Source organism: Aulonocara stuartgranti (genome assembly GCF_965226115.1).
Source record: "Aulonocara stuartgranti genome assembly, chromosome: 16".
Lineage (NCBI taxonomy): Eukaryota > Metazoa > Chordata > Actinopteri > Cichliformes > Cichlidae > Aulonocara > Aulonocara stuartgranti.
In genome coordinates, this window is record NC_138952.1 from 31,511,657 (window position 1) to 31,538,659 (window position 27,003).

The 27,003-nt window shown below is 40.4% G+C and overlaps 1 protein-coding gene across 2 annotated transcripts; it reads right to left on the reverse strand.

The window, feature by feature from the left end:
* Positions 1-62: 62 nt before the first annotated feature.
* LOC309691293 (putative ribonuclease ZC3H12C) lies at positions 63-26,201 on the reverse strand. Of its 2 annotated transcripts, none has more exons than XM_082508920.1 (6): positions 26,015-26,201; positions 8,207-9,032; positions 7,133-7,272; positions 6,745-6,979; positions 6,425-6,531; positions 63-6,255 (listed from the first exon to the last, which is right to left on the reverse strand). In XM_082508920.1, the coding sequence occupies exons 2-6, from the start codon at positions 8,917-8,919 to the stop codon at positions 4,736-4,738; spliced, it is 2,715 nt and encodes a 904-aa protein (XP_082365046.1). In that variant the 5' UTR covers positions 8,920-9,032; positions 26,015-26,201; the 3' UTR covers positions 63-4,735. The 2 variants fall into 2 exon arrangements, with proteins under 2 accessions (XP_082365046.1, XP_082365047.1); XM_082508921.1 differs by lacking the exon at positions 26,015-26,201 and adding an exon at positions 16,234-16,307.
* Between the last annotated feature and the right edge of the window lie 802 nt (positions 26,202-27,003).

The window sequence follows — 27,003 nt, forward strand, 5'->3', positions numbered from 1 at the left end:
TTATTTCAAATCACACTATACCAAAATCCAGCATGTACACAGACCAGGCAGGACGTGAAAGCTTTAAGTGAGGCTTTTATTGGTCACTTTTACATCACTCACAAGAACAGTCAACATGTCTCATTCAGCCACATTTTCCCTGATCCTGTAGGTATGTCACATTTGTTTTATGTGCTCTTGTTTTGGGTTTCAATCTCTAAAGCTTAATCGAGCACAACAAATGTTTGGTGAAACCGACTCTGGAATGGTGGTTTTATAGAATAAAAAGTTAAACTCATACAGGGGCGAAAAAGTGAAAGTACTGTACATTAAACCAAAAATCAAAAAAGTTGTTGTGAAGCACAATTTTAATCACCTTAATCAATATAGTGATGAGTGACAACATACAGCGTTGGTCCACCAAATACAAACAAAACGGCTTCAATGTCAATTTTCCACGTCTCTGACACTCATCTGGAAGGATAGTTTCATTCTTCTATCAGATATTCCCACATTTAGTGTTTTGATGATGGTGGTGGGAAGCATTGTTTAACATGCAGGTGGGGTTGGAGTCAGGTGATCAACTCATCAATGCCATCTGAACTGAAATGTTTTGTCACAGGATAAATATGACGCCCCAGAACAACTGACGCTTCCCTCCAAGGGGACAAATGCAACCCAGAAATTCCCTCCTCCCCTCCTTTTAGGTTTTCCTTTTAATTTGTTAACTCTATGTATGAATCAATACTGTGATTTACCACCATAATCCTGGATCACATTATAGAAAGAACCACTTTATTCCCTAGCAGAATATACAGTGAAACAGCAACAATGGTCTAACACTTTTTTTTCCTTTTTAATTTTGGTTTAATAAAAGCACCACTAGCCCGAGAGATGAGCAACAAACAGCCTTTTCCTTGGCTGTGGTCCCTGAAGAGATGGCACTTACTTATTTCTGTAGCAGAAATGAAGCTGTATTAAAGCACACTAAAAATAAACATGTGAATAAATGTGCTAAACAGGGACTGTCGGCATTTTACATTTTTTCTATTGATAAAACACCTAATAAAATACAAACACACATCATGATTTTAGTCAAATGAGCAACAAATGACAAGTTGCTCGTCATCGGTTAATACAAACCCCACATGCAAATTCAAAATGCAAATAAAGCGCATTCAGACTGAACAGGAGGCAAATCTGAGTTCACTACACACATACAAATCTCCTATTATTGCTTTGGTTGTCAGCAGATTGCTACCATCGTCTGTAGTTTGCAGGGAAAATGCTAACTACCACCTATGGCATAGAAAAACTGCAACCGAAGTTGGTGTGTTCCATGCTTACTGCTACCAACCTGCTAGCAACCAAAGCAGTCGCAAGGAGGTTTTTGCCAGCCGGTGGTGGAATATTTATTATGCCCTGGCTGGGGCAATCCATTTGCATCCTCCTTCAGAAGCTACTTGCCAACTGGTCAAAGACTACTCATTGCTCCCACACAACCAGAAGTTGCAGACCAGTTCCAAGGACTGTGTGACCATCCCTAGAGAGCCGAAATTGGGACTAATCATGGCTATAATTGATGGTAAAATTGTCTCCATGATTGTCATATATAGATGACCCTTTCAGAAATAACAGGGCAGCTTAAAGTACTTTATTACAGTAATGATAATCCAGGATATGCTAGTTGCCGAGTCCAGATTCAAAACACTAAGATGGTGCAAGAAAACGCTTGTGCTTTTCAATGGGGTTTTGCTACTCAATGCTTGACGTCACGGTGGCTAGGTCCATCTCTGATACTGTCTATCATTTCAGATCTTTTCCCCATGAACTGATATGAACCATCTTAGTTGTTGCAGAATTCTCCAACATATTTAAATCCAGGATTCTTGAGAGCCAGGTTCTTCTTTTTGATCACTGCTAGCTAAAGAGACAGAATATTAAATGGACATATGCATAAGACGGAAAAAAGAAGAGATTTAACTGTAGTCATTCCAAATGTGGCCTGTATGTTGCTAGCTAAAGAACATTTACATCTGTGTAGTCAGCACATTAGCTATACTTAAATTTAAGTATATAATTCAAGACAGAAATTTGCTTCGTGTTCAGTCGGAATTCACTTTTTCAAGCAACAGCTATGAAGAAATCCATTCACAGCATGATGTCAGGACATGATTTAACACACACTTTCTAGGGATTTTTTTTTTTTTGAGAAAAAAAAATACACACATTTAGAAAAATACCTTTTTAAAACGTTTGTAATAATAGAAAAATATGTATTTGTACACTGAATAAAGTTGTTAATATTTATCAGAATGTAAACACAATAACTTTAGAAGTTTGTTAAATTATACTGTAGGGTGTCTTAACCCATTTAGCAAACACTAGCACATAGTGCCAGACTAGCAGGGTTACCACAGACTTAGCCTTTAGCATCATAGCGGATAACAATGTAGGCTAATGATAAGAGAAAAAATGTGTAAAAAAAACCTGACAGACTGTTACTCACATTTGTTCATGCCTTGCATACAACTCTCCAGGGTTTGAGAATAAAGTTTTTTGATGTTAGAAAGCTCCACAGAAATAAAGAAATACATTTTCTGGAAAGTGTTTAAGAAACATTTGGAACATTCAAGCTAGCTACAGCGTTTGCTGCTCCCATGGAGTGTGATGCCAGGAAACTTTAATAACAGCCAATCACATCACAAAACAACTTTAACAAGCTCTTTCTGTTATAAAACTTTTAACCCTGATCACTTTTACTGTTTTATGAGCGTGTGCCCACTTAGCCTCTAGCTAACCAGTGTTAGAGGTTTCACCATTTCTGAGCTAGACTCCACCTTGCTTTCCGTTCACCGACAATACACACAACTATATCCAAAAAGTGCACTTGAGACTTTACTGCACCCGGAAACAGGGAACAAGAATCCCCCTTACATAAAAGCCGAACTATCACGGGCGACATATTTTGCCACATAAAAATATTCAACTGAAAACTTGTTCTCACATTTTCATATAAAACAATGTTTATTTTCACCATATAGGATACAATTTGTATCAACTAAGAGAGGTGTCATCGGGCTACTTGAAATTAAGCTAACCAGGCGAGAGAGTTAGCTTTCCAAACAGTTCCTCGGGTAATAAAAATAACCTCACTGGCAGAGATAGTAAAAATAAATTATCATAATTTCATTCAAAAACACACAGCTCCAAGCAAGCTGCATTAAGAAGACACAACTTAAAAATAATTTTAAAACACTAAAAATATATTTTAAATCCCCCCCGCCCCTCGATTTTTGGGAGAAAACAGGCAATTCACAGAAGTCACCTTGGGCACTGCAAAATTATTATGAATATAAATATATAAATAAAAAAAATATGGTTAAAAAAGTAAGGATAACTGGAAACCTATACGAGCCCTGCTGGCATTTAAGGAGGTCTGTGATGGTCAGGATCAGTTGAAGTTATTAAAAACTATTTTTATTGTCTTTTTTTAACAGAACCACAGACTTTGAAACCAAACATGAATATCTCCTGAGAAAAAAACCCCTGCAAAGTAAAAAACTACCATGGTCCAAAATGTAGTTCAGTGGTGATGTAGTGATTTTAAGGTTATGATTCTCACCCGGTGCCTGTTTTGTTTTTTTATTCAATGTCTCATAAACTAAAAAAAAAACAAAAAACTGTGGATCTGTGCAGTTAACACAACTGTATGCAAAGCATTAGAGGCAGATAAACCCTCCACCACTGATAAACGATACCCCGTGTCTCACATTCACAAACATTAAGTATAATAAATTAACACATAATTTAAATTAAAACAATACCAACAATCTGTTCCCCATAAACATTTCCAGTTGCCACACTTTGAACCTGATTTAGCACACTGATATTGTTTAGCGATGGAAAGGAACAGCGCGTGATGAACCGTGAAGTCAGCTGACAGGGCTATCCTAACAGAGGAAATAACTCTCATTCAAAAGTGAACAAGAGCTTGGGGTTTTCAAGTGGAGTTTTTGCTGTCTTCTTTTGTGGGTGCTGGTTAAGTTTCACTTCCTTGTTGGGGGAAATCCACAAAATCTCGCAACAACTGATCTGCCACCTGTCAGCACAGAAAGAAAGCCGTTTGTTGGGCTTACTTGAGCGTCAACTATGGTCGGGCTGTATTTGCAATGTGGCAAATACGTGCGTGCCACGTTAATGCTGAAAATGTTAGAGCTACATACCCAATGTTGTCATCTCAGTGACTAAAAAAAATTAGAAACAGAGAAACAGCGCAAACGGCTATAATTATACCCTGATATGATTGCCAAAAGAAATGATCTGAAGAAAAAAAAAAATAACAAAAAGTGCAATAAAACTAAAATAATTTTAAAATTATATAAATAACTTAAATGTAACAAATAAATAAGTTTAAAATCAACAATACTGCCACCCTTGAAACACCTTAAAAGCTTCCCTAAATACAGTGCTGTTTTGACTCATAACCAAAAAAGATGAAACATGCAGATGCACCCCTACCTTTTCCTATGTTACGTTCAGAAGTAGCAGGCATATTTCTAGAAAAAAAGTATGGCAATTTTGGTATTTCTCTGTATAATAATAGCATTAAAAAGGCAGCGTGTTAACAGCTGAAGGAGTCTCGTATCTTGTGATTTTGGTTTCTGTATGCCCAACTTGACTTTTTTTATTAAGCTTACAGAGGATATCCCCGCAAATACGAGTTTAGTTAAGATGAAAACTTCACTGTGTTTATTCAAGAGCTGTGCTGTGACTTCTCCATTAAAATGGCAGCTGCAAGCTCCTGAGCATCCGTCACATGTGGGTTCCTGGTCATTACCATCCTCACCAAATCTGGAGGGAAGATGCCGCACAAGTTAACAAACACCCTCTCCCTAAGGTCCTGGTATCGACCCAAGGCAGTTGGCTTTGCGTGCTGGGTTGCTGAGGGCATGTGGCTCTTGTGGGTAGGGACAGATGGAAGAGACTGCTGTGAAAGCGATGGAAGACCTGGTATTAAAAGGCCATGTGGTGATGAATGAACTTGCTGGCCCCAAGGAGAGTGTCCATGGACTTGTGGAAAACTCTTATAGGAAAACAGATCATAGTAAGGCTTAGGGGGTGGCTCATAATTAGGGTCCCAGTTCTGCTGGTGCTGAGGTTGTTGGGTTCGCACAGAGTAGTTTCTTCTAGAATGAACTGGTGAGCCTTCACACACTCTGTCCTGAAGCCCATGTTCCGGCCAAAGGGAGCCCACCATATTGTGGCCTCGAGGGAAGCTCTGAGACCGGGCATGAGTAGTGGGTGTTTGGGGTGGATGTTGTGGATGAGGTGGTTCCCCTGGAAAATTGGCGAGCAGCTGAAGCTGTTGCTGGGGTTGGATGTAGACAGAAGCGGTGTTGACGTGATGTGGCGAAATGCGAGAGGCGACAGATGCTGGAGTATCTTCTATGCCAAAATCACGTTGTCTCCAAAGTCCTTGAGGATGGACATAGCCACGAGGAGAATGCTGGCTCAGACTAGGAGAAACACGGCTTGCCTGGTGAGGGTACTGGCCAGAGTAGTGATGATGATGGTGGTGGTGGTGGGGATGATGGTGATGGCACTTGGGGCTATCATCTAACACGGGGTCAGGAGAGAAAGAATCTGAGCTGACACTGCTTTCACTGCTACAATCTGAAGCCAGTGAACTTGTGCCGAGCTCACCTGGAAAGAAGCATTCAGGAGTCTGTGGCACTACAAGACTGAGTCCCGAATAAGCTTTTACCACAGAGTTGTAGCCCACCACTGGAGAACTGCATCTGTAATAAGATTCAGCTTTGTTTGGTCCTGAAGCCCCGGCAATACCGGAGCTGCATCCAGTACTTCCAGCAGGGTGTTCCCATCTTTCCAGATGTCCCGATGAAGGCGGTCCCCCTGGAGCAGGATGTGCTACAATGTTATTGCTACAGCTGCCACTAAGACTGCTGTTTCTCCTCTGTTCCTCCACTTTGGAACTGACCTGAGTTTTGTCCTCTGAGAGCTCACTGAAGGAGCTCTGAAGGCTCCGATTTGGCTGTTTCTTTCCGGTATCCCGAATCAGCGGGGCCTCAGCCATTCCTTCTGATTGACCATTTTTTTGGCTCTTCGCCATCAGGGCATGTTCCAGCAGGCCTCTTGAAGCTACTGATGAAATTTTGGCACTGGCACGGAGTTCATCTGCCACAGCTCGCTGGGGCTGACTACCCCTTTCAGGGTGATAAAACTTGCACTTGTGGCCATATGTGCACTTTTTTCCTAATGGAAGAAAAAATGTGAAGTTTTTTTGTCATTGTACTGGAATAAAAAGCATTTATTCTCGTACAATTTTTTATCTAATTCCACTATGCAAGAGCAGACATCTTCTGCAGCATAGCTGATAAGCATGCATTTGATAAGAAACATAACTAAACATTTTTTTTATTACCATAAGGACATGGCTGCTTTCTATGTTCAGGAATAACAGGCCTCTTTCTCAAGAAATTCTCAAGACTAGGTCCATGGCGTCCCAGCGGGTCATCAGGTGGCATGAATCTAAATATACAGTTAACAGACTGAAATTAGATGCAAATATTGAGTTCTTTCAAACACAGACATAAGTTGAAATTCTCCCTTTTTTTTAACAACAAATTGGTTAGAGTAACACAAAGACAGCATGTTATTTAGTATGTTCAAAGGTGCAGGGAAACAATGACGTTAAAAGGAAATCCAACAGATTTGCTTCTTGTGCTGGTGCGATATGCTTACTTGTCATTTACAAACGAGTACATCAGCAGGCGCTCATCTATAAATTTCTTCCACTCTGGCTTCTCATTTGCTAAGTCACGGTAGTTGTCGTTTGAAACAATTATACCATCTGACTCGTAGGCCAGTTTGACGATGAATCTGTCATCGTAGCAAACCACACGACGTCCCTGAACGCGTCGTGATGGAGTGAAAACCAAGATCTTTTCTTTCTCCAGACGCCGCAGGATCTCTTGGTCTGAACAAGGAGAGGTGCAATAGTTAAATATAGAGAGAAAGACTAGAGTTAATGGATAATAGGAAATGCTTCCAAGAGCAGGATATTAAATCACATCCTTCACACTGTTGTTATTCTGGGACTTTCAACTGTGACAACGACTGTAATTTTTACCTGTGATAAGAGCATCAGGTCGCGACTGCTCCTTTCTCCAAGCAGGGACAAACACTGTGATGTCACGGTGGCCTCGCTCCAAGAACCAATCAACTGCTAGCTTGATACCTTGGCAGGAAAAAACTTCCTTGTTCCCATGACTACACAAACAGAAGGCAAGCATCAGCCACACAGCTAAGATTAAACTTTGCCTGTTTGCTTGTCATAGTCATACTGTCAGTATGGCAGGTTTTTCATGTTTTTTGAATTATAATCAAGTAACACAAAAAAAGCTTAGAAGTCAAACTCTTGAATTAGGCATCTGAATGTAGAGTATCCTCAGGTTGATATTGTTGATGAAGATGTGTTTTTGCATTTTACTAATGATTGTAACCATCTGAGGTTTAAGGTTGTAAATCCAACCCTCAGAGAAAGAACTGTTTTTTAAAATAGTTGTCTTCCCTGACTGCTGAGACTTTGAAAAACAATTTAGCAAAAACAAAAATTACATAATCGTATTACATCTTCCCACAATGAACAATTGTTTCACTTTGTGTCACTAATTACAAACCAGTGATACAAACTACAAAGGCATAGCATTAGTTCACACAGGCCACAATCTCAAGCTCAGCTAGAATTAGCTGATACCCTTCTATGCATCGAATTGGCAATATAAAGCACTGCAAGCCACTTTGCAACCCATCTGTATTCCAACTCGTTTCTTAGTAAATCTGATTAAATCAATCTTACACCTGTTTTCACCGATGTCTCCTCTATTGCATGCCGGAGTCTTGCTGCTTGTCTCAGCATGTATAGTATGTAACATGTAACTAACATTAATAGTTTTAAACTGATATCTTCTTAAATGGTTTTGGTAAAAACTGGATTTACAAAAATTCAGAAAACTAAACAATGCATGTTTTCAACAAATAAGCATTTCTCTAAATGTGTGTTATATGGCTTTCAGCTTAGCTATATATGTTAGGCTCTTAAGCCTAATATAAAGTAATAAAGCTACACTCTTTGTGAGGTAAAGAGGTAGATACATGAAAGCAGAACAAAACCCTAGTATATTCCAAAGCTTCTCCTCCTCACCTCATGGCTACATTGCTTCCATCCACAACAACAGGTCGCAGGTTTTCTTTGTCTTCTAGCAGGTGGGACCGGCACAGTAGCCGAGAAGAATCCAGAGAGGAGTTGGAGGTGGAGGACAAAGAGGACGAGGGAGACTGTGAGACAGCTTGACCTCCTTGCTGATCCATCTCTATTTTGGTTCCCAGTTTAACCAGCTCTCCCAGTATATCATTGATAAGTGCGTCAGGGCCTAGTTTCCTCAGGACCAGCAACACTAGCTCTTCGGGGTAGCCTAGTTTGAGAGCGAACTCCACCTTCGTACGGCAGTGTGTGATGGGGTCAGTCAGAGATGTTTCCGGGGGGTCTCCAGGAGATGTATTTGGTGCCAGGTCCAGCCTGACTGGCTGAAAGACTGAGGACTCCTCCCTTTGGTGTAGGTGAAGCTGATCGTGGTGCGGTGTTTTAGAGTCAGAACCAGACCCGGTCTGGAGTCTTTCATCTTCACTGTCAGAGATAGCACTCTCTTCAGAAAAGTTACTGCAACTGCTACTGCTGCTTGAATGAATGATAGAGCTAATGCCTCTGCTACCAGCAGTATTGCTGCTTTTAACAGTGACACCCGCTCCTAAATTCCCAGCCTGCCGTTCAGCACCTTCCACGTGTAGGTAGTCCAGATCCAGCCCTGGGCTGAGGATGTGGCCTGTCCCATCCTCCAGATGGTCCTTCAGGCCCATGAATCCTTCTCATACATCCAGCTCCACTACCTCCGTGACCTCCCAAACACCTGACTGACCCCACTGTTACTACTGATACTTAACTCACTTACTAACTAGTCCTGTGAGGGTACCTGGGAATTAAAACATAAAAAGGAACTGGTTAAATTCTCAGTATATACTCACTTGTCATGTGATACCATCACATGAGGACACAGGGCACTACACTGCATTTATGTTCAAATACAGAAACACTCGTGGTCAGTACTCCATTAACTTCTACATAAAAAACAATTGAAATGTCATAAACATTAAAAACCAAAAAATCTGTTTATCTAAAGTATGGCCCAATGATAATAAAAATTCTCCCCAGCAGCTGTAAGGGTATTTTATTCTGCTTCTTCCTCCCATCTCAAGCACGCCTCTTCTTCATCAAAAGGAAAAAAAAACGCAGGGCCCAAAGCAGCAACACCTCCTCTGCCCTGGGATGCGTCTTGACAGAGTCTGTCTGCTCCAATAGCTAATTTGCATATTAAGTTCTGACTGCAAGATTCAAATGAAAAGCTGCTGATGGTGCACGCTTTATGATGCTTAAAACATGCAGGCTGAAAACTATCTTTACCAACTTCTACTGATTTGCATTTTAACAGTGATGAGTTGTGTTGTCAAACAAATAACAGCTCTGGGACAAAACGCTAAACACCTTCCCCTCGAGCAAATGAGGGGAAGCCAGCACAGACGTAATAACTGTGCAGCACGGGCAATTTTCATCTGCTAAAGAACAGCAGCACTGTCAGAAACACTGTTGAATCATATCCAGCCCTCTGCTTAAGGCATTTTTAATTCTTCAGTTTGATACTTTACGATTTAAAGCACCTCATTTTATATGTACAGAGTACAAAACTTGACTCTGTCATATGCAGGCATTCTTATTCTTATTGACATATGCATTTTATTTTGTGAAATACATTACTTTACATTTTGAAACAACAGCTCAGTGAGAAATAGGCCAACGATCTTGCCATATGAAACACTTCATTGCTGCTTCACACCAGTAATATAAATAAAATAAAATAAAATAAAAGCCTTTTTAGCCAACAGGCAGATTCTCCGCTTACCTAATCAATGCATGCACTAGCTGTAACTTCTAAAATGGGATTGACATTGTTTGTCTCCTCATATTGTGGTGACTTCATACTCAAACATAGAAAAGCGCTTCTTCTTGATACATCATTTCAAAACAAATATGAGCAAAATTCATTCATATGCGTTTAGTGATTGCATTCACTAATGGAAACCGAAATGAACGTGACGACGTGACGTTACAGTAATTACAAAGATCTGCAAAGTTTGTGGCAAGTCATCGGACACGTTTTGTGTGATAACTCAACAGAGTGCGTTAACTTTTCTGTCTCACTGAGTAAGTGAGAAAACCCACTGCAAACATGATTTTATTGTTAGCAGCCCTGTTTGGCACATCTGTGTCCTCAGAGTAAAGGTAAGAATAAGCTGTCATACAGAATCAAACGCATTTTTAACTGCTTGGCACATTTTGCACATTCAAAATCTAAACGTGCAGCAAGAAAAGGTACAGCCGAAATTTACAAACATGAGCAGCCAACAGGAGATTAACTATAATTAAGAATAATTTATGAAAAAAGCCATGGATATATGTATGATAAATTAAATCCATTTTGACTGGACAAAGCTAATGTTAAGAGGCAGGAGGTGCTGGCCGTGACATGAGTCAAAAAACACATTTTCCACTTATTTCAAATCGTCCTATCAAAATCATAAAAAGAGGGCTCTTTCTGACACAAACAAGCGTTACTGTTACAGCTGTGTGAGCTACCATGACAAAGAAAAATTACAAACTGCCCATTAACACAAACACAGTACATGTTTTATGTTTTCCAGTTAGTTTACTGATCACCGAAAGCCCAGAAGAAATCCTCACAGTTGGACACAAACTACATTACATAAAGCTGTACTTCTATTTAAATCCACAACATAAAATCTTAAGTAATGTTTATGAAATTCAGTCAGTGATACACCAGCTAACACTGCAGTCAGTGTTTGTGTTTATGTGGCCTTCCTGAATGTTTCTCAGTTCCATCTGTGGTAGCAAATGAGAGAAACCCCTAATGTTGCTCAGAGCCTCTGAGTGTGGCCTGCTGGTTGTGTGGGGGTGCACAGACTGGCTGAAACAAAGAGTGATCTGTAAATTGTTCAGTGACCACTTTAAAAAAAGAAATTAAATGTCTTTGTTTACTTCCAGTGTATTCACACAAAACATCCACTAAATTACCGATGCTTTTGGTAGCTATAACCTCATTTTGAGTTGACTTTAAATGTTGCTCATTTCCTCAGAAATACTATGTCTTTTTTTTTTGCCTGTCCCGTTTGGTTCCTTTGCCATCAGAATTATTGTCTAAAGGCAAAGAAAGATGCCCAACGGATTTACTTTACCAAATTGACCATCCCAGCCTTGCCGTAATGGTCCATTTGATTCACCTTTTATTGTTTATTTTATTTATTTTTTATTTTCACTTGCTAGATACGGGACAGACTTGAATGAGGAAAAGAAAGGGGAGAAAGGAAGAGGGGGAAAAACAACGGAGAAGAGGGACGGGGATAAAGGGCAAAAAAACAAAAACCAACTAAATAAGCAGACAAAAAAAATGCATATATCAATCACCTGGATCACCTGTTGAGAAAGAAAAAAAGAAAACAAGCAGAAGAAAACGAGAGCAATACAATAAACAACATCACGATGATATATGGGAATATAACAGTAAATACTAAATATTAAACATTATTGTGCAGCACGTAAGATCGACAGCGCACAGTGTGCTTTGAGGTGGGAGCCAAAAAGGGTGTAGTTTGTGTGTGTGGACCTGTGAGCATGGACGCGCTTGTTTTTAAAAGGTTCCTTCATGTAATGATCTGCTAGAGGGTGTGGGGAGAAATACTATATATCTGGTTCCATATTTTTATTTAGCATACTAAATAAGCCTGGCATATTTTAAAGTTCAAAATAGTACCTTTATTTGATAGTGCTGGATATTTAATATTCTTAAATCACACTTACATCACCCTCACACAGCTAAACATGAACATTTGAAAAAAAAAAAAAAAAGAAATAAAGCTGTCCAGCGCTCAGAGCAAGCCACCAGCTAGCTGCTAGCAGCCTCGGTATGAGCAACGGAGGCAAGGTAAACATTATGGAGATGAGTGAAAAAGAGAAAAGTTATAAATATATAAAGATACTGAAAAATAGTGTAAGCACCTGACATTAGTTTTCTTAAGTAAATCTGCTGCACCAGCTTTTGTTTGGTAAGGTAAAATATGTTGGATAAAGGTGGTTTAAAGCAACTCTTTCACTTTTGCACATAGCATGTAGTTTTTAGATATTTAAGCAAGAAAAATATCCTTTAACTTACTCAAGTTTAGGGGGAAATAAGTTATATCCAGTGAAGTTTAATATTTTACATTAAAAAATGCTGTTTGTTTGTATCAGCAGATCACAAAAATTGTACAACTGAACCAGCCAAGAAAAATAAAATCAACTATTTACGCTCGGCCTAGTTCCTGCCCTTCATAAACAGCAGGTTTGTACACCAGGTGGGTGGGGCTTCTTCAGCCCAAGCTGATTGCCAGAGATGACTATTTCATATAATATCCACTCTCACTGACATACAGATCCAAGAGTAGATAAAAATTCTGTGAATCAGAGCGTGATGCCTCATGTTTGGTTCATATTGAACATGAACATCCACTGTTCTAGCACAATATATATGAAGGAAAGCAAGAAAAAGCATTGTATACAAATTACCCGTTAACCTAGTTTAGTCTTGTTGGCTTCATGCATAAAAAAACAGACAGAGCCAAGATCCTCCTTTGAGGGTACCTCAAAGGTACAAAAAAATTTATCTTCAAACAGAGGCATAGAAAAAGGAAGTGACAGTTGAAAACCAGTCATATGATGACTTGCCTCAACACCCCACCTGTAACTGGTATGATGTGGACAGAGTGGGCCTGCTTCAGTTTTTAGTGACAACGGTTCACATCACAAACAAATACCAACAACTGTGTGTTTGCATGTAAGGTTGTTTATCTGTGGAAATACCCACGGAGGGTACTTCCAGTGCATGAAACTGCCCTGAGATCTGTGAGAAGTGAACGGGAATGTTATTTACAAGTTTGGTGCATCTTCTTCAAATGTTGTTCTTCAAAGTACGATGTCAAAAAAAAAAAAAAAAAGATTTCTGTGAAAGAAAAATACTCTGTTATGCTGCTCTGGACAAATAATGCTGATTTTTTTTATGTGCTGACACAAGGTGAACAAATACTGTCTGGTAGCATTGGAAGACTTCAGTTCACTTCATGAAGCTGCTCCTCATACAAGACTGAACATTTATTTCAAAAGATACATTTTTTCACCAGTTGTTTGCAAATCACTTCAAAAGAGCTACTTCTGCACTCTGTATGCGCTCCTATTTATGGTTATAGTTTAAAGAAGAATTTCTCAGATCGCACGCTAAAGCACCGGAAAGCAGGGGCCTCTTAATGTCCCGACCCCCGACGTCTAAGCTGCACCGCCGCTGTTTTTCATCCTGAATGCCACAAGAGAGCCGGAATAATTTAGTCCAGCAAAAAAAAACCAGAAAAAAACAGAAAAAAAACAAAAGAGGCACAAAGGGGAAGAGAGCGAGAGTGAGTTTGTGTGTGTGTCGGGGGGGAAGAAGTGTGTCTGGCGTGCCGTCCTTCAACAATGCAGCTGCCACACAATCTGTCCTCCTGTGATGGGAGTATTGTTCTCTCGGCCCGAGCAGCATGCACAGACGGAGGCAGGGGCTTTTTTTTTTTTTTAAACCCATTCACCCCCCACACCAGCACATCAACATGCAAAGCATGCCTGCTTATGCATCAGCCGCGCGGACTTCAGTCGCAGGATGCCAGACGGAATCTGAGGAGTCAGCAGAAATGTGAGAGTGACACAGCAAGTGTGAAAACCCACTTATAAGGCAGTCCGGTGACATGTGGTGTGATCTCTGCACTATATACGTGTGCCATATAAAGGAGTGTGAATACACAAATGTATTTGCATGGAAGTTTTTGGGAAAACCAAGAGGAAAAAAAAAAACTCCAATAACTCACGAGGAATGCCATTAGCTGTTCCTTGTAGTATTTCTTATAATATTTCAGTTCCATTTTAATGTTACTTAATACTACACAAAGACCTGGATGACAATTAAGCTATTATAGTTTGTGTTTCAAACATACTAAATACATAAATAAATAATATCGCTGGTGGATTTGTACAATATCTGAAAATGTCCAGTTAAACTTTGAAGCACTGAACAGCAGCATCTATTGCTTCATTTAGTTTTATAAGTGTTGATGCTGTGGGTGTGGATCATAAACCAAGAAAGCAGTTCAAGAGTCCTGTACAGCAGCAAGAAGTGCTACAAAGGAGACTTTTGAGTACGTTGGAAGGTTTTTGTATATCTGTCAGTCTTTGGTAACATGACAGCGTCACCACAATGCAAGATGCAGTCGCGATAATTCACAGGTGTGCAGCCGACATGAAAATAAGAGTGGGTGTCTTCCAACAGCTTAGTGGTTTCAGAGCTGGCGTGATCCCTACACATGCTAAACTTTAGTTTTGAATGAACTTTCTGTTCACTGCTGTCTATCCGGAATAGCCCATCTTGAAGTACAGAAAACAAGCAATTGTCTCCTGGTTAAACGTGGACTTGGTTGTAGGGAGGAAACTCAGCCTATCAGATGACTGTATAGTGTTAATATACACGGAGAGAGTTTACATAGTTTTTATATTTAGTTACAGGGTGAGTTTTTTAGCTTCTGCCACCACACAGTGTCAAATCACCAACCTTTTTGTTCTTTTCAGTATGAAATATCAGAGATGGGTGAAAAAAATGCAATTGCTGGTGAATACTGTTTTTGTTGAGCAGCCATATATTACAAGATGAGCTGCAGTGACAGATTAGCTTAAACCATTTAGCTGAGCATGCATAGCCGTTGATTAGTCTCCTAAAAAACTTAATTACATGCATCAAAATCTTGAAGAACTGTAACGATCCTTTAAGTCCCTTTGGATAAAATAAAGAAAGAAAGAGTCTCACAAACTGCCAGCTACCGTGAGTTTTAATTTTGAGTGTGTATTTTATTGGAAAGAATAACTTGTCTACCAAACTTCGGTGAGTCAGTGTTTCATCGAGGGGAAGCTGAGAGTCTTTCCATACTGAGCAGATGCTGCAGTCTGCACTTCGTTGACCTACCCTGCCCATCCTGACAGTGGTCTGTGCGTATCATTATATGTGTTGTGATCCCGGGTTAGCCCCCTTGGGTGTGGGGTGGAAGGATGAGCTCCCCTGAGGAAAGACCCCGACCAGTCCCTCAGGGCCACCGCATGGCTGCCATTTGCCGGCTGAGTACAGCAGTGACCCAGTCTGCCACGCCAGCGACCGGCTGGGAGGGGGACAAAGAGGGTGCGGAGAGTGGGGGTGGGGGTGCATATAGGATTGGGGGAGTGGTGGTGGGGACAACAGATGCCTGCTGAAGCCACAGGGGACCTCCCTGAAAGCATCCTGTTCCTACACCCTCCCTGACTGCAACTGGTGGTGTCCAGATTCATCCTCATTGATACATATCACCACTGTCTGTCATGTGGCTTTTTCTGGTAGCGGACAGCACTCGGTTTCACCTCTAAGCTGTGCAGAGTCTGATTCTGCCTCCCTCGCTGCTCAACTAAAGGCCATCATACGGAGACATTTAGTGGTCCAGACCCTGCTAACGTTCGTCAGCACATATGATAATCTATAATTTGTTTACATTAATTTAATTGAAGTGAAACCTAACCAATGACCCGTTGAGGGGGAAACCCAAGGAATCCCCCAAAGAGCCCTGATTTAAAACCACAAACGGCCTTGTCTTAATTTCACTTGTGAGCTCAGACTGCGATGCTTATGTATATGACAACCTTCCAGAGTGAACTGCGCTGTCCTAAAAATCACACTCAGTAACTAACAGGTATTATTAGTCTATAAATGTCCCCGTTTGAGCGTTACAGCAACAAAGACTGTGCAGCTTTAACTGTTGTAGTATTACAGCACGTCTGTTCACTGGTCACATATGTTTATCATTAGGTTATATGGTTACAGAGATTTCATGATAAAAAAAAGAGTGAAAAAAACCCATCAAAATACTGCAGATAATCCAGGATGAAGTATGACAGCAGTGTTATCAGCGTCTTTAACGGGCCAACGCGAATCCAAGCTAAACGCACAAAAGTAAATTAGTAAGACTTACCGAACAGTTCCACGAGAAACAGCAAGGCAGTAAAGCACAGAAGAACCAAGAACTCCTACAAAGTGTCTCCTGACATGCTACTCTGGATCATATCAGCAACAAAGCACAAAGTGGGAAAGATTTTAAAAAAGAAAATGACCCAGTAAAGTGGTGAGGACTAAGCCCAGGAGTATGGCCCGATTTTCTTTTAATGGAAAAAAAGGAAGTTAAATGTCTTGTATCCACTAGAGAACTGGAGAAAGCTGCCAGTCCAAGTGGGGCTGAGCAAAAAATGAGTTTCCTGGTCGAGTCTGGCAGCAGTCTTAAGTGATCAACCATGAAGTTCTCCTTTTTTTTTTCTTTTTGTTGTTGCAAAGCAGAGTGATGTGTCCTGAAGCTGCAGGGCTAGCAGTGTTACTGACAGCAGATGGAGTTTAAGGCACCTACCGTCCCCTCCTCACTGTGAGTCTGCCCACCAATACGAGCACAGAAATCTCCTCGCACAGCTCACTTTCGTCTCTTCACCAAATCTCCTTCTGTACACATGCCAATCACCCCCCTCTCCACCAATAAAAAAGGGACTGTGAGATGTAGTAGGGTAACTCCACCCCTTCCCAACCCCTCACAGACACACGCACACATCACCAGACCATCCGCCGACCATCAGCCATGAATGGACGAGAAGGCATGAGTTGACAATAGAGGGGAGGGGGATACAAAGGAGGGCCCTCAGCGGGCAGCTGCACACGGACACACCGTCCTTAGAGCTATTACACCCAGACACACACGCACATGCACTCACAAACACACACACACAAACAGATACACAACAAGAAAGAATGAGTAAAAAAAAAAGGAAAGAAAGAAAAAACAGCACCCAGAATGGAGCCCTGCGTAACACCTGGCTCGGTGGAGACGGCTGTTGCCTTCTACATCTTTGTTTCATGGTGGGAGGACTGGCTTGACTCAGACAATGACACAATTATGTTAAAAGTAGTGTGTGCTTCCCAAAATGGGTGTCAGGAGTGTGATCGCCTACGAGTGCGTATGCATCTCTCTTATGGAAAGTTAGCAGGTGGGGAAGGAAGCTGCAGTGAGCAAAAGACACCAAACTAACGCAGTAAAAAAAACAAAAACAAAAAACCCCCAGCCATTACAATCAGGAGGAATTTTTCAGTCTCAAAGGAGGTCGGGCTGGACTTGAACAGCTCAAGTTAACCAGTCATTTCAAATTTAGATAGAAAAATATTTATGATTTTATTTTTCCAGAGAATAATAAAAACACATTTTAAAACATCCCGTGAACAAACGTAATCTTTAACAATTTCTGTGTGAGGTTTGCAAACACCTAAGGGGAAGATTGTGCTCCACGTTCCTGAGCAGATTAAATTCCTTTAATCTAAATGTAGATGTCAGCGAGGGAATGTTGATTGACATATAAATAACAGACTGTATACCAGAGTCAAAAACTGAAAAGTTAAGCCAACCGGAGGTATCCTTAATGACCAGCAGGGGGCGACTGCTTTAGTTGCAAAAAGACTTCCAATTGCGTAGAAGTCTAGGTTAGAAAAAAGACCCCTCAGCTCCTTTCATCAGCGACCATGGTTCAAACATTCCTGATCATTTTATGGGCTCAAGTGCTATTTTCACATCACACTTTTTACACGTGCACGTCATCTATACACATCTGGCTAGCAAAAAGCAAAAGATCTCAGTTAGGTCCTGGGAGTAGACAGGATTTCATCCGATATAAAAAACTCTGCCAAATCAAACATGGTGGAGCTACCTGCTGTGGCAAGCCCTTGTAAATAAGGGAGCAGCTGAAAGTAGCTTTGTTGTTGAGATTTGAGACGTTTCATAATCGAATTTCTGAAATTCTTTGATAAAAAAATCTCAATACCAAATCTCAGGTCTTTAAATTCAAATTGAACCTCACGTAGTGGAGCTTTGACCTTTAATGGCTCTTTGATCAAATCTGTCTTGTCTCGTGTAGAGTCATATGTGGCATGTTTCCATTTGAAATGCAGTCAATATTGCCAGCGGACGACAGTCAGGAAGATGTTCCAGCTAAGCCCACACAGTCTCAGTGGAAAGTCATTTATGTGGCATGCCACTCATAAAGCTACACTAACAAGACACTCGGTTAGGTGCATACTACTAGTCCCAGGTTTGATCGTATTTTGCTTTGAGAACTTCATAAATTTTTCATGACTCTGCAAATTGAATTCTTGTCAAATGTGTGTGGGAATGTGGGAAATATAGAAGTGCGCTACTGAATTGCAATCTGATGTGTACGTCTGTGTTCTTAGTTGTTGTTTTTGTCTGATCGGGGACTAAAAATGAAAAGTAGCCCTTTGGCTAATTTTGTGGATGCACAGCAGCCACCTGCTGTTCAAACCGTCTGTTTTTGTGGGGCAGCCAATTAGAAGAAAGCTGGCTCAAAGGGTGGGGCGTTAATACTGAAGGGCTTCAACCTCTACACCGGGAATGTCAAATTTCATATTAGGGGTCAAATACAGTCCACCTTGATCTTCAAGGCGCTGGACCACTGAACTTCCCACTTCTATCAGTGTGAAGAAGTTTAACCACATATTAAATCTTTGACACAGCTTAATATAAGAAAAGGAAGTGCAACTCCAACAGTATGTCCTAGATTTTCCACATAATATAAGAAATTTTCAATGACGTTTTTAAGAGATGTGAAAAATTACAGAAAAAATTACAGTAGCTCATTGTGCAGATTGTCCCGTAACTATAAAACAGAAAGTTTCCATTAATTCACAGAAAATGTTGTTATTTGGAGACCCATTGTGAAAAAATTGTCTATAGTCAACAGTGAAAAAACTGGAACTTTTCTGTTATTTAATTTTTTGTCTTGCTTAATTACTGTGGTGCAATATGAATGATCATGTCTCTGTAAGCAGAAAATGCTGAAAAATGTAACTAAAATATGTTAAAAAAGTCCAAAACTTTATGCCCTCCTTCACATTTTCCAAAGTGTCCAATGCAACAGATTCAAGTCTTTGCCTGGCCAACACCAATTCTGGACCCCGGACCTTATGTTCGACACCCACGCTCCACCAATACAAGATAAATAAAGATTACATTGAACTTTACTTTATTAGAGCCCAAAAGTAAAAATGAATAGGTCTCCTTTCATTTTCTTAATTCTCTTAATAAATAAAATAACGACAATTATTACAAAGACGATGCTTTCCCGTAGCTGTTTCTAGTTCGTCTGTCTTCCCCCATCTCGCATACTTCTTCCCAACACCATCCACAACGTGCTTCCCCCTCATTCTTTGTCTCAACTTCTCTAAGTGACCCTTATTTTTTGTTTTACTTTTCGGTTGGCCAGTTAATCTTCTGTCTTTTGTCTTCCAAAAACAAAAAGAGAAAAAATATATAAGGCCCCCTTTGCTTGCTTAGGAAAAACCCATGGTAAACAACTTTACATGTGGTAAACATGGTTCTTAATCCAGGAAAATTACTTTAAATTACTTAACATGAAAAGCAGCCAAACCTGGCTCACTTGGAAAGTCCAGGCCATGCAAAACTGTTGGCCTGCTCCCATTGTTGTCTAAAGCCTCAGAATTTATCCCTCAGGGTTGAGCACTCGCTATGTTTTTACAGTAGGCATCACTGGTTCTTTAAATGCAAATCTGACCACATCAAGCAGTAATACCTGTTCTGTGTACGCCCATGATAAACACAGGCAGCATAATGGTGTCACTCCCTCTACAGGGAAGACTTTAAAAAGATGTAGGTGCAGAGTTTGTCAAAGTTTCAAACAAAGAACCCTCTGAGTCATCACAGGCATTAACTCTGAATCTGTCCCTTAAATAATTTTTTTTAATTTTATTTTTTAAATGTGTTAGACTGATTTTTTTTTCTTTGACTGATTTGAGTTGGAGTCATCACCGATGATGACTGAAACCTCAGATGGATAAAGGTGTGTTATGTGCTGGCATCTACATATCTGGTAGTTATAGTGTGAAATGTGGACTTCTTCTGCTAAAGAAATGCTTCATTGTATTATCCATTGTCTAAGCCGTTGGTTCCCTTATGGTGTGAATTGTTACTGTACTGTCTACTGTGTACACGCTTTGAACACACTCATTTCCTCAAAAAACAAAAAAACTCTGTCAAACAGAGCCCCAGTCCCTTTGCATGGTTCCTGGATGATGGGAAATTCAAAGGCCCTGAATGACAGCAAGGATCGTATGCGGCGTTAGCCATCATGATTCACCAGCACAGATGATTGGCGATGACCTTTAGAAGAGAGAAAAAGTATCACAAAGGCAACTTGTCTTAAAGTACAGCTAGTCTGGGGATGTCAACAGCCCCTACGCCGTGAAATCTCTGCGTTATTGTAACTTTAAGCGCCTTGGAGTCAACTGTTGTTGTGATTTGGAGCTTTAAAATAAAACTAAATTGAAATCTGAGATTTATCCTCCCACATCTTTAAGGGAAAATAATAATTCAACCAATCCAGAGGCTACTGATATGTTCCGCCCTCCAAAAGAACATTCCCTGACAGGATTAACTTTATGCCTAAACTGGATCGTAGCTTAGGCCCTTGCAAACATCCTAGATGCAAACATCCTAGATGTTTGCAAGGGGGAAAAGAGGCCAAGCATACGTAAAGAAAGAAACCTCCACAGATGACAATGGTTTAATTGTTTTAAACAAGGTTTCACTTCAGCAAAGTTTTTTGTCTGTTATTGCTTCTGTGTTCCCTGCAACAAGTGCCAAGCTTAAAAACCAAGAGCAGAGGAGACCGGCTGTTCCACCCATTTCTGAAACAAGTGACAGTTCACACAGCTACAGCATGTAGGTGTGGCTCTGCAAAGCTCTGTTTAGACACTTGGGGACAGTTGGCGAACTCTAACCTTCACAGAAAACTAAAGAAGCATTTTTAAAAAACACAACAAACATCCCTTCAGATAAAAAGATGCTGCATCTGAACAAAAGGCAACACAACTTTGACCTGGATTATGTGAAACTGTTTGAGAAGGGAATTTAAGTCTGATATGCGCCAGCAAAAACAACCGACTCAAACGGGCTAAGAGAAAAGCAATCAAAAGCAGAACTTTGTGTGACTATTTACTGCAGATATGAATACACTGTGACTACACATTTTGGTTTTTCCCTTTTAAACCTCTGCACACAAAATGTTTGAAAGTGACTGCACAGATTTACTTAAAAGGATGCATCTTTCCAATATGGCACACTTTTCTCACATAAGTCTTTCCAATTCACCATAAAGAAAAACGTCCAATTAAATTATCTGAAACTTTTTTTACTTGGAAAAACAAACTGCTTAGTTTCAAGTGACAAAAGCATAGCTAAGTATATCATATATCTGTGTATGCTGATTAGATGACTCACATGTCGGGGGGTTAGTAATTAGTAAAGTAAAGAAGGGCTCCTAACTTAACCAGCAGTATCATGTCTTTTAATTCCACAGTCTGATTTGTTCAATTATCACGTCACAGTTATTTGATTATCAGACTGATTTTCCTCTCTCTCTCTCTATCATCCACCCCCACTCCCCGCTCCCCTATGACTTGCAGTGACTCCTTAATTGGGGCTCAGCTGACAGTTTTTCCCCTCGGGGGAGCAGGCGCCATGTGGACCATCTGCTTCAAGTCGCAGGATGAACAGGTGTCCTGCTCCCGGCCGCCTGCCTGCACCTTACCAACCCTATCGAAGTGTAGCACGGCACAGTGTTGCGCGGTGTAGTAGCCGCCGCCGCCGCTGTGTACACAAGATAAATCCGAGTAGTTTTGTTTGACCTGAGCAGCATTTCTGCCTCAGACAAAGGAGGAAGCATATGGAAGCGCTACCTAATCTGACATAAAGATCACAGCCATGACAGTAAAGCCTGTTACTGCACATCTGAGTCAGAGTTGTTTGGTTGATGCATCTGTTCTTAAAAGCATTTTGAAAATTGGGGTTTTGTGTTTTAATAAGCGATTTCTATATTGTGTCCATAATCCAGAAAATCCATATTTATGTTGTTCGTCTATATTCTACCCAGCTTTGGAACAGGATCTCACTCATGTGTGATAGTGGGTCACTACAAAGTGGTTCCTCTACAAAGGATTTCTATGGTTAGTTTGCGCTGAGTCTTGTTGAGTTTAAAATTCAGATAAGGAAATACAGACAAGAAGAGAACATATCAACTCTACACTGAAAACCACCATGTAAAACAGCGCAACTGGATGATATAACTATGGGTTAATACATGTCCCAACCTATATCTGGATGAATAACAACAACCGGTGATTGAATCAATATCAAAAGTGGCCTGCATTTCACAGGTACACATTTCCGATCTAATTCACCTAATTCTGCACCATCATATCCCACACCTTTACTATTTAAAACTACTTTTTTGCAAGACTAGGACTGTATTAAAACACATTTTACTCCTTTTTTTTTTAAAGCATTCTGCAGTATCGAATGAGTTCCAACAGGAAAATTAAAACTTCAATCTGGGTAAATTTAAACTTGAAACTTTTAGAGATGTCTGTTATAATCTTTGATGCTGCACCAAACATGCTGGTCTGCGTCGTGTGCGTTTCACTTCAGAGTTCTGGAGCTCTGATTGCAGATTACTTTAAATAACCTTTAACCTGTCTACACCACCCTGAGTACCTCCATTAAAAGATTATTTTAATGTCCTTGAACAGTGAATATCCAGTTGAGTCCTTTTTACTCTAAAATCAATGATCTAAGTAATCAAAACAAATAAGGACAGAGCAAAAAGGATAGAAATAAGTGTGGGTGTAAAGGTAATCCACGCTGAGGGCTGAGTAAGTGCCAGGAGCAGGGTCTGCAGCAGATCTTCAAACAGTACACTGGATAAACACTGATCCAGGCTGCAAGGATTACTCCAGCCCTTTAACAAGGCCTGAGGGGTGGAAACAGGCAGGGGAAGAGGTAGTCCAGCTGGTATCAATGACACACACGCGCACACACACACAATACTATGCTAACAGGCTCTACACATGCTGCTACCTATGAAGAGGGAAGTCAAACAAACCAGTGTGTGTCGGGTGTGTGTGTGGGGTTTGTGTGTGTGTGTGTGTGTGTGTGGGGGGGGGGGGGGGAATGGGATGGGGTCACTCAGGACTTTGAAAGAACAATAGGTTGGCCTTCAGGCCAGTGCCCTCTGGGTCACTTAAGGAGGCAGCATGAAAACATGTTAGTGCGCACACACACCACCTGCTGTTTCCTGCAGGCTTGTATTTGGTGTAATGGAGATGGAGTGATTCTGCAGCCACACATTACTGAGATTTACCACATAGCTGAGGCCAATAAAACCTCCATGGCAACTTGGCTAGCATCTTTGGAATTGTAGTTTTAAAAAGCACATTAGGGCCGTAACTGAGGATAATTTTCACTGTTGGTTTGTCAGAAAGCGGTTAAAGACTGAAACATACACTGGCAATATATTACTGCATCAGATTGAACTGTTTGCTGGGAAATTACAAACCAAATTATAATGGCACACAACACACGACTTGGCTACCAGCAAAGCTCGCCAGGACTCGACAGAGAAATATCAGCAACTGACACTGATACAGGTCCTTTTTGCCTGCAGGCTAATATCAGTCAAACAGTCGACAGCGGTGACCTGTCAGTACACCCCTGTTTCTAAAGAACTGAAAAGCGATAAGAGTGCTACAACATCCATATTTCTGTATTGCCAATTACCTGTGGCAATTTTCAAGCTGCTACCTGCAGACCTACTTCAGTGTTCCAAGTCTTTTGATGTTTATGGTAATGCTAGCGGGATTTTGAGTTCTTTTTCACTTTTTTCGAGCACTCTGTGAGAATTAGAAGAAAAAATATAGGAATGATCTGAAGCAAAACAAATTTCTTAATGCTACATAAAGTGAATCAGGCACATGTACACGGTGTTTCACACATAAATTCACAGCTCTGTGATTAAGTCATGATGGATCGTCCCCACAGGGCCTGGCCTATTGAGCACCGTTGTGTGTGTATGTGTCTACAGGGCGCTTTAGCAAATAATCAAATTTACATATATGCCTGCACATCCTTGCATGTGTGTGTGTGTATGCGGGGTCATGTGTCTGACTATGTGCAGGTGTGCGAAAGTGTGTGTGTGTGTTTGACATCAGGGCGAGTGCCGGGTCAGAAGGGTCACAGAGAAACAAAAGCATGGAGCAGCTCCAGCAGCTGCCGGGCCAAACGTCATCCACAGAGACCTCTGGCCTTACCATCACCCTTTCTTTTCAATGGGAGCGTGCCGTGGTCCTACTTCTGCTAACACATGCATATTTACACACACACAGACACACACATGCTCTGCCTGGCGGGCCACAGTCATGTCTGGAGCTCAGTGCAGCAGGCGAAGGAGGTAAAAGGTCATTTGGGGACATATGCAGAGGATGTATGGGTGCAAATCAAGTGTAAACCTCTGTGGCTGAAAAAGTGAAGACATCACTGAAGTGCAAAAAAAAAGAAGTTTCTCTAAAAGTCACACGAGTCTGCCTCCAAAAATGAGCCAGTCTTCATAATTCAGCATCAGCTATGCTTAACGGTTTGATGTAAAACTCTCTATAGTCTATTCCCCCTTCATAAAATCATCTCATGCACAGTAATTATATTTTTTTAAAAACTACAACACAAGCAGCTTATTCAAATCACTGAGCTACATCTCTTTACTTGTGGTGTTGGTGCCTTCTGGAGCATTTTTAACTGCAATACTTGAAAAGGTTATGGTCTGCTGTGTGGTACATCCCACTCATGAAGTTTGTGCTTCAGTTGCTTTTTAAATTCTAATATTTTACACATATGTTGCACTCATGCAGTTTATGGCTGACATTATTAGCTGATAATGTCTAAAGATGGCCATTTGTCGCAAAACACAGCACTCACCAGAACCTAATAATTCAGGCTTCCTTCCTTCCTTCCTTCCTTCCTTCATTCGTTTATTAACGTTTGCTGTGCCCATCTGCAGTGTATGGTGCAAATGCCCAACATGATTATACCTCAAATCAACAACTACAAGACTCTTAAAATTATCAATCAATCAATCAATCATGTCACAAATTGTGTAGAAAATCCATGACCTCTTCACAACCATTTGCCTTTGTGCCACTGTGTCACAGATCAGTTTTTCCTGTTCCTGCTCAATTCATCAAGCTCCCAGCTTAGATGACATGTTTGAGCACAAAGGGCTTAGTGAGAAAGTGAGTGGCAGTGTGTTTGTATGTGTTCACGAACAAGGAAACTGAATATACTTAATGAGGAATTATTTTAGTAAGTAAATTTTATCCCAACATTAGCTAATTATATTGTATACTGCACTTATGTCTGCAGACTATAAGCTGCACTGACCATGAGTTCATTCAGCACTATCACTTTACAGAAATATTTGTTTTTTTTTTTAAAAAAACCAACATAGAATAACTATACACCTGTCCCATATCTATTAACGATCTTTGGACATGTCTGTGATGCTACACCGACTTCATATTGATTTTACTAAAGTTAAAATATTTCCTGTGCATACTGTATTCTTGGTTCCAGTTTTTATAATGTTTTACTTTACTGATATCTTCTCTTTTCCCTAAATGTAAACTGCCAAGAATCAGTAAGGAATCTTTTGGTGCATTTTTGTTCAGGCAGTGTGAAAAGATTCATATATGATCCCTATTATATGTAGTATTTCATGATATAGTATTTCATTTCTTATGCATGTCGTTAATGATGACTATTCATTACTGTATATCTTGTTGAAAACAAAATAATGTCCACTTACTTTATCGTAGCATCCTCCCGTGTTGAATTCATTCTCCATCACATGTTACGACAAGTGTCCTTGTAAAAACTCTCATGGTAGTGCAAAGTTTGCATGCTGACGCTGCTGCTCTCGGGATCTCGTGGTTGTCAGAGAGGAAATCTACAGAACAGCCGAGCAGTGAGCGTTTCCTTGTGACTGCCTGAGAGTCTCCACCTAGCGGCCATGATCTGCATCTGCATGAAATCTGTTTCTTGCACTTTGCTCCAGAGACGATATTGCTACGCCTCACAGTCTATTGTGAAAGCATATTCACAAAATATGTCCCTTTATGCTCCAGTTTGTGCATTGAATGATTTCACACTATTTGCACATCAAAGCCTACTTAAGTCTATTCTTAGTGACAATGTGTTGTACTTTTCAGTGATGATCTCAATATTAAGTGCTTAAAATTTTGAACTACTTTGTTATTACATGTAAAGTGTGTTCTTGAAAAAAATGGGCAAAATGTTTGAATTTCTTCTTTAATTTACCACAGACAAAAAGAAAAACACTCCTTACAGGGATAGTCTATGAAGGAGTTTCAGACAGACTTGACACTTCAACCATTATTTGGAAAACCTTTCAATACCTAAATTCTGGAAACATGACTACGTTTCCCCCCTAATACTATAGGTACTAAAGGCAGCACATATATTGCATACAAGCAATTTTTGAAATGGAAAGCTAAAGAAATTTAATTGAACTGTCTAATATTGTAAGATAAAGACACGACAATATTAAACAAAGCACAAAAACAAAAGAAAAAAACAATCCACAAAAAATATAAAACTGAAAAAGGAAAAAAAGAAAAAAGAAAGAAAAAAAAAAAAGCAAAACCCAAAGATCGAATGTGACCAAGCACTTGGCAACAGTGGGAAGAAAAAACTGGTTTAAAAGGAAACTTCCAGCAGAACCATGCTCAGGTTGGGGCAGCCATCTGCCAGGACTGGTTGAGGTTTTGCGTAACT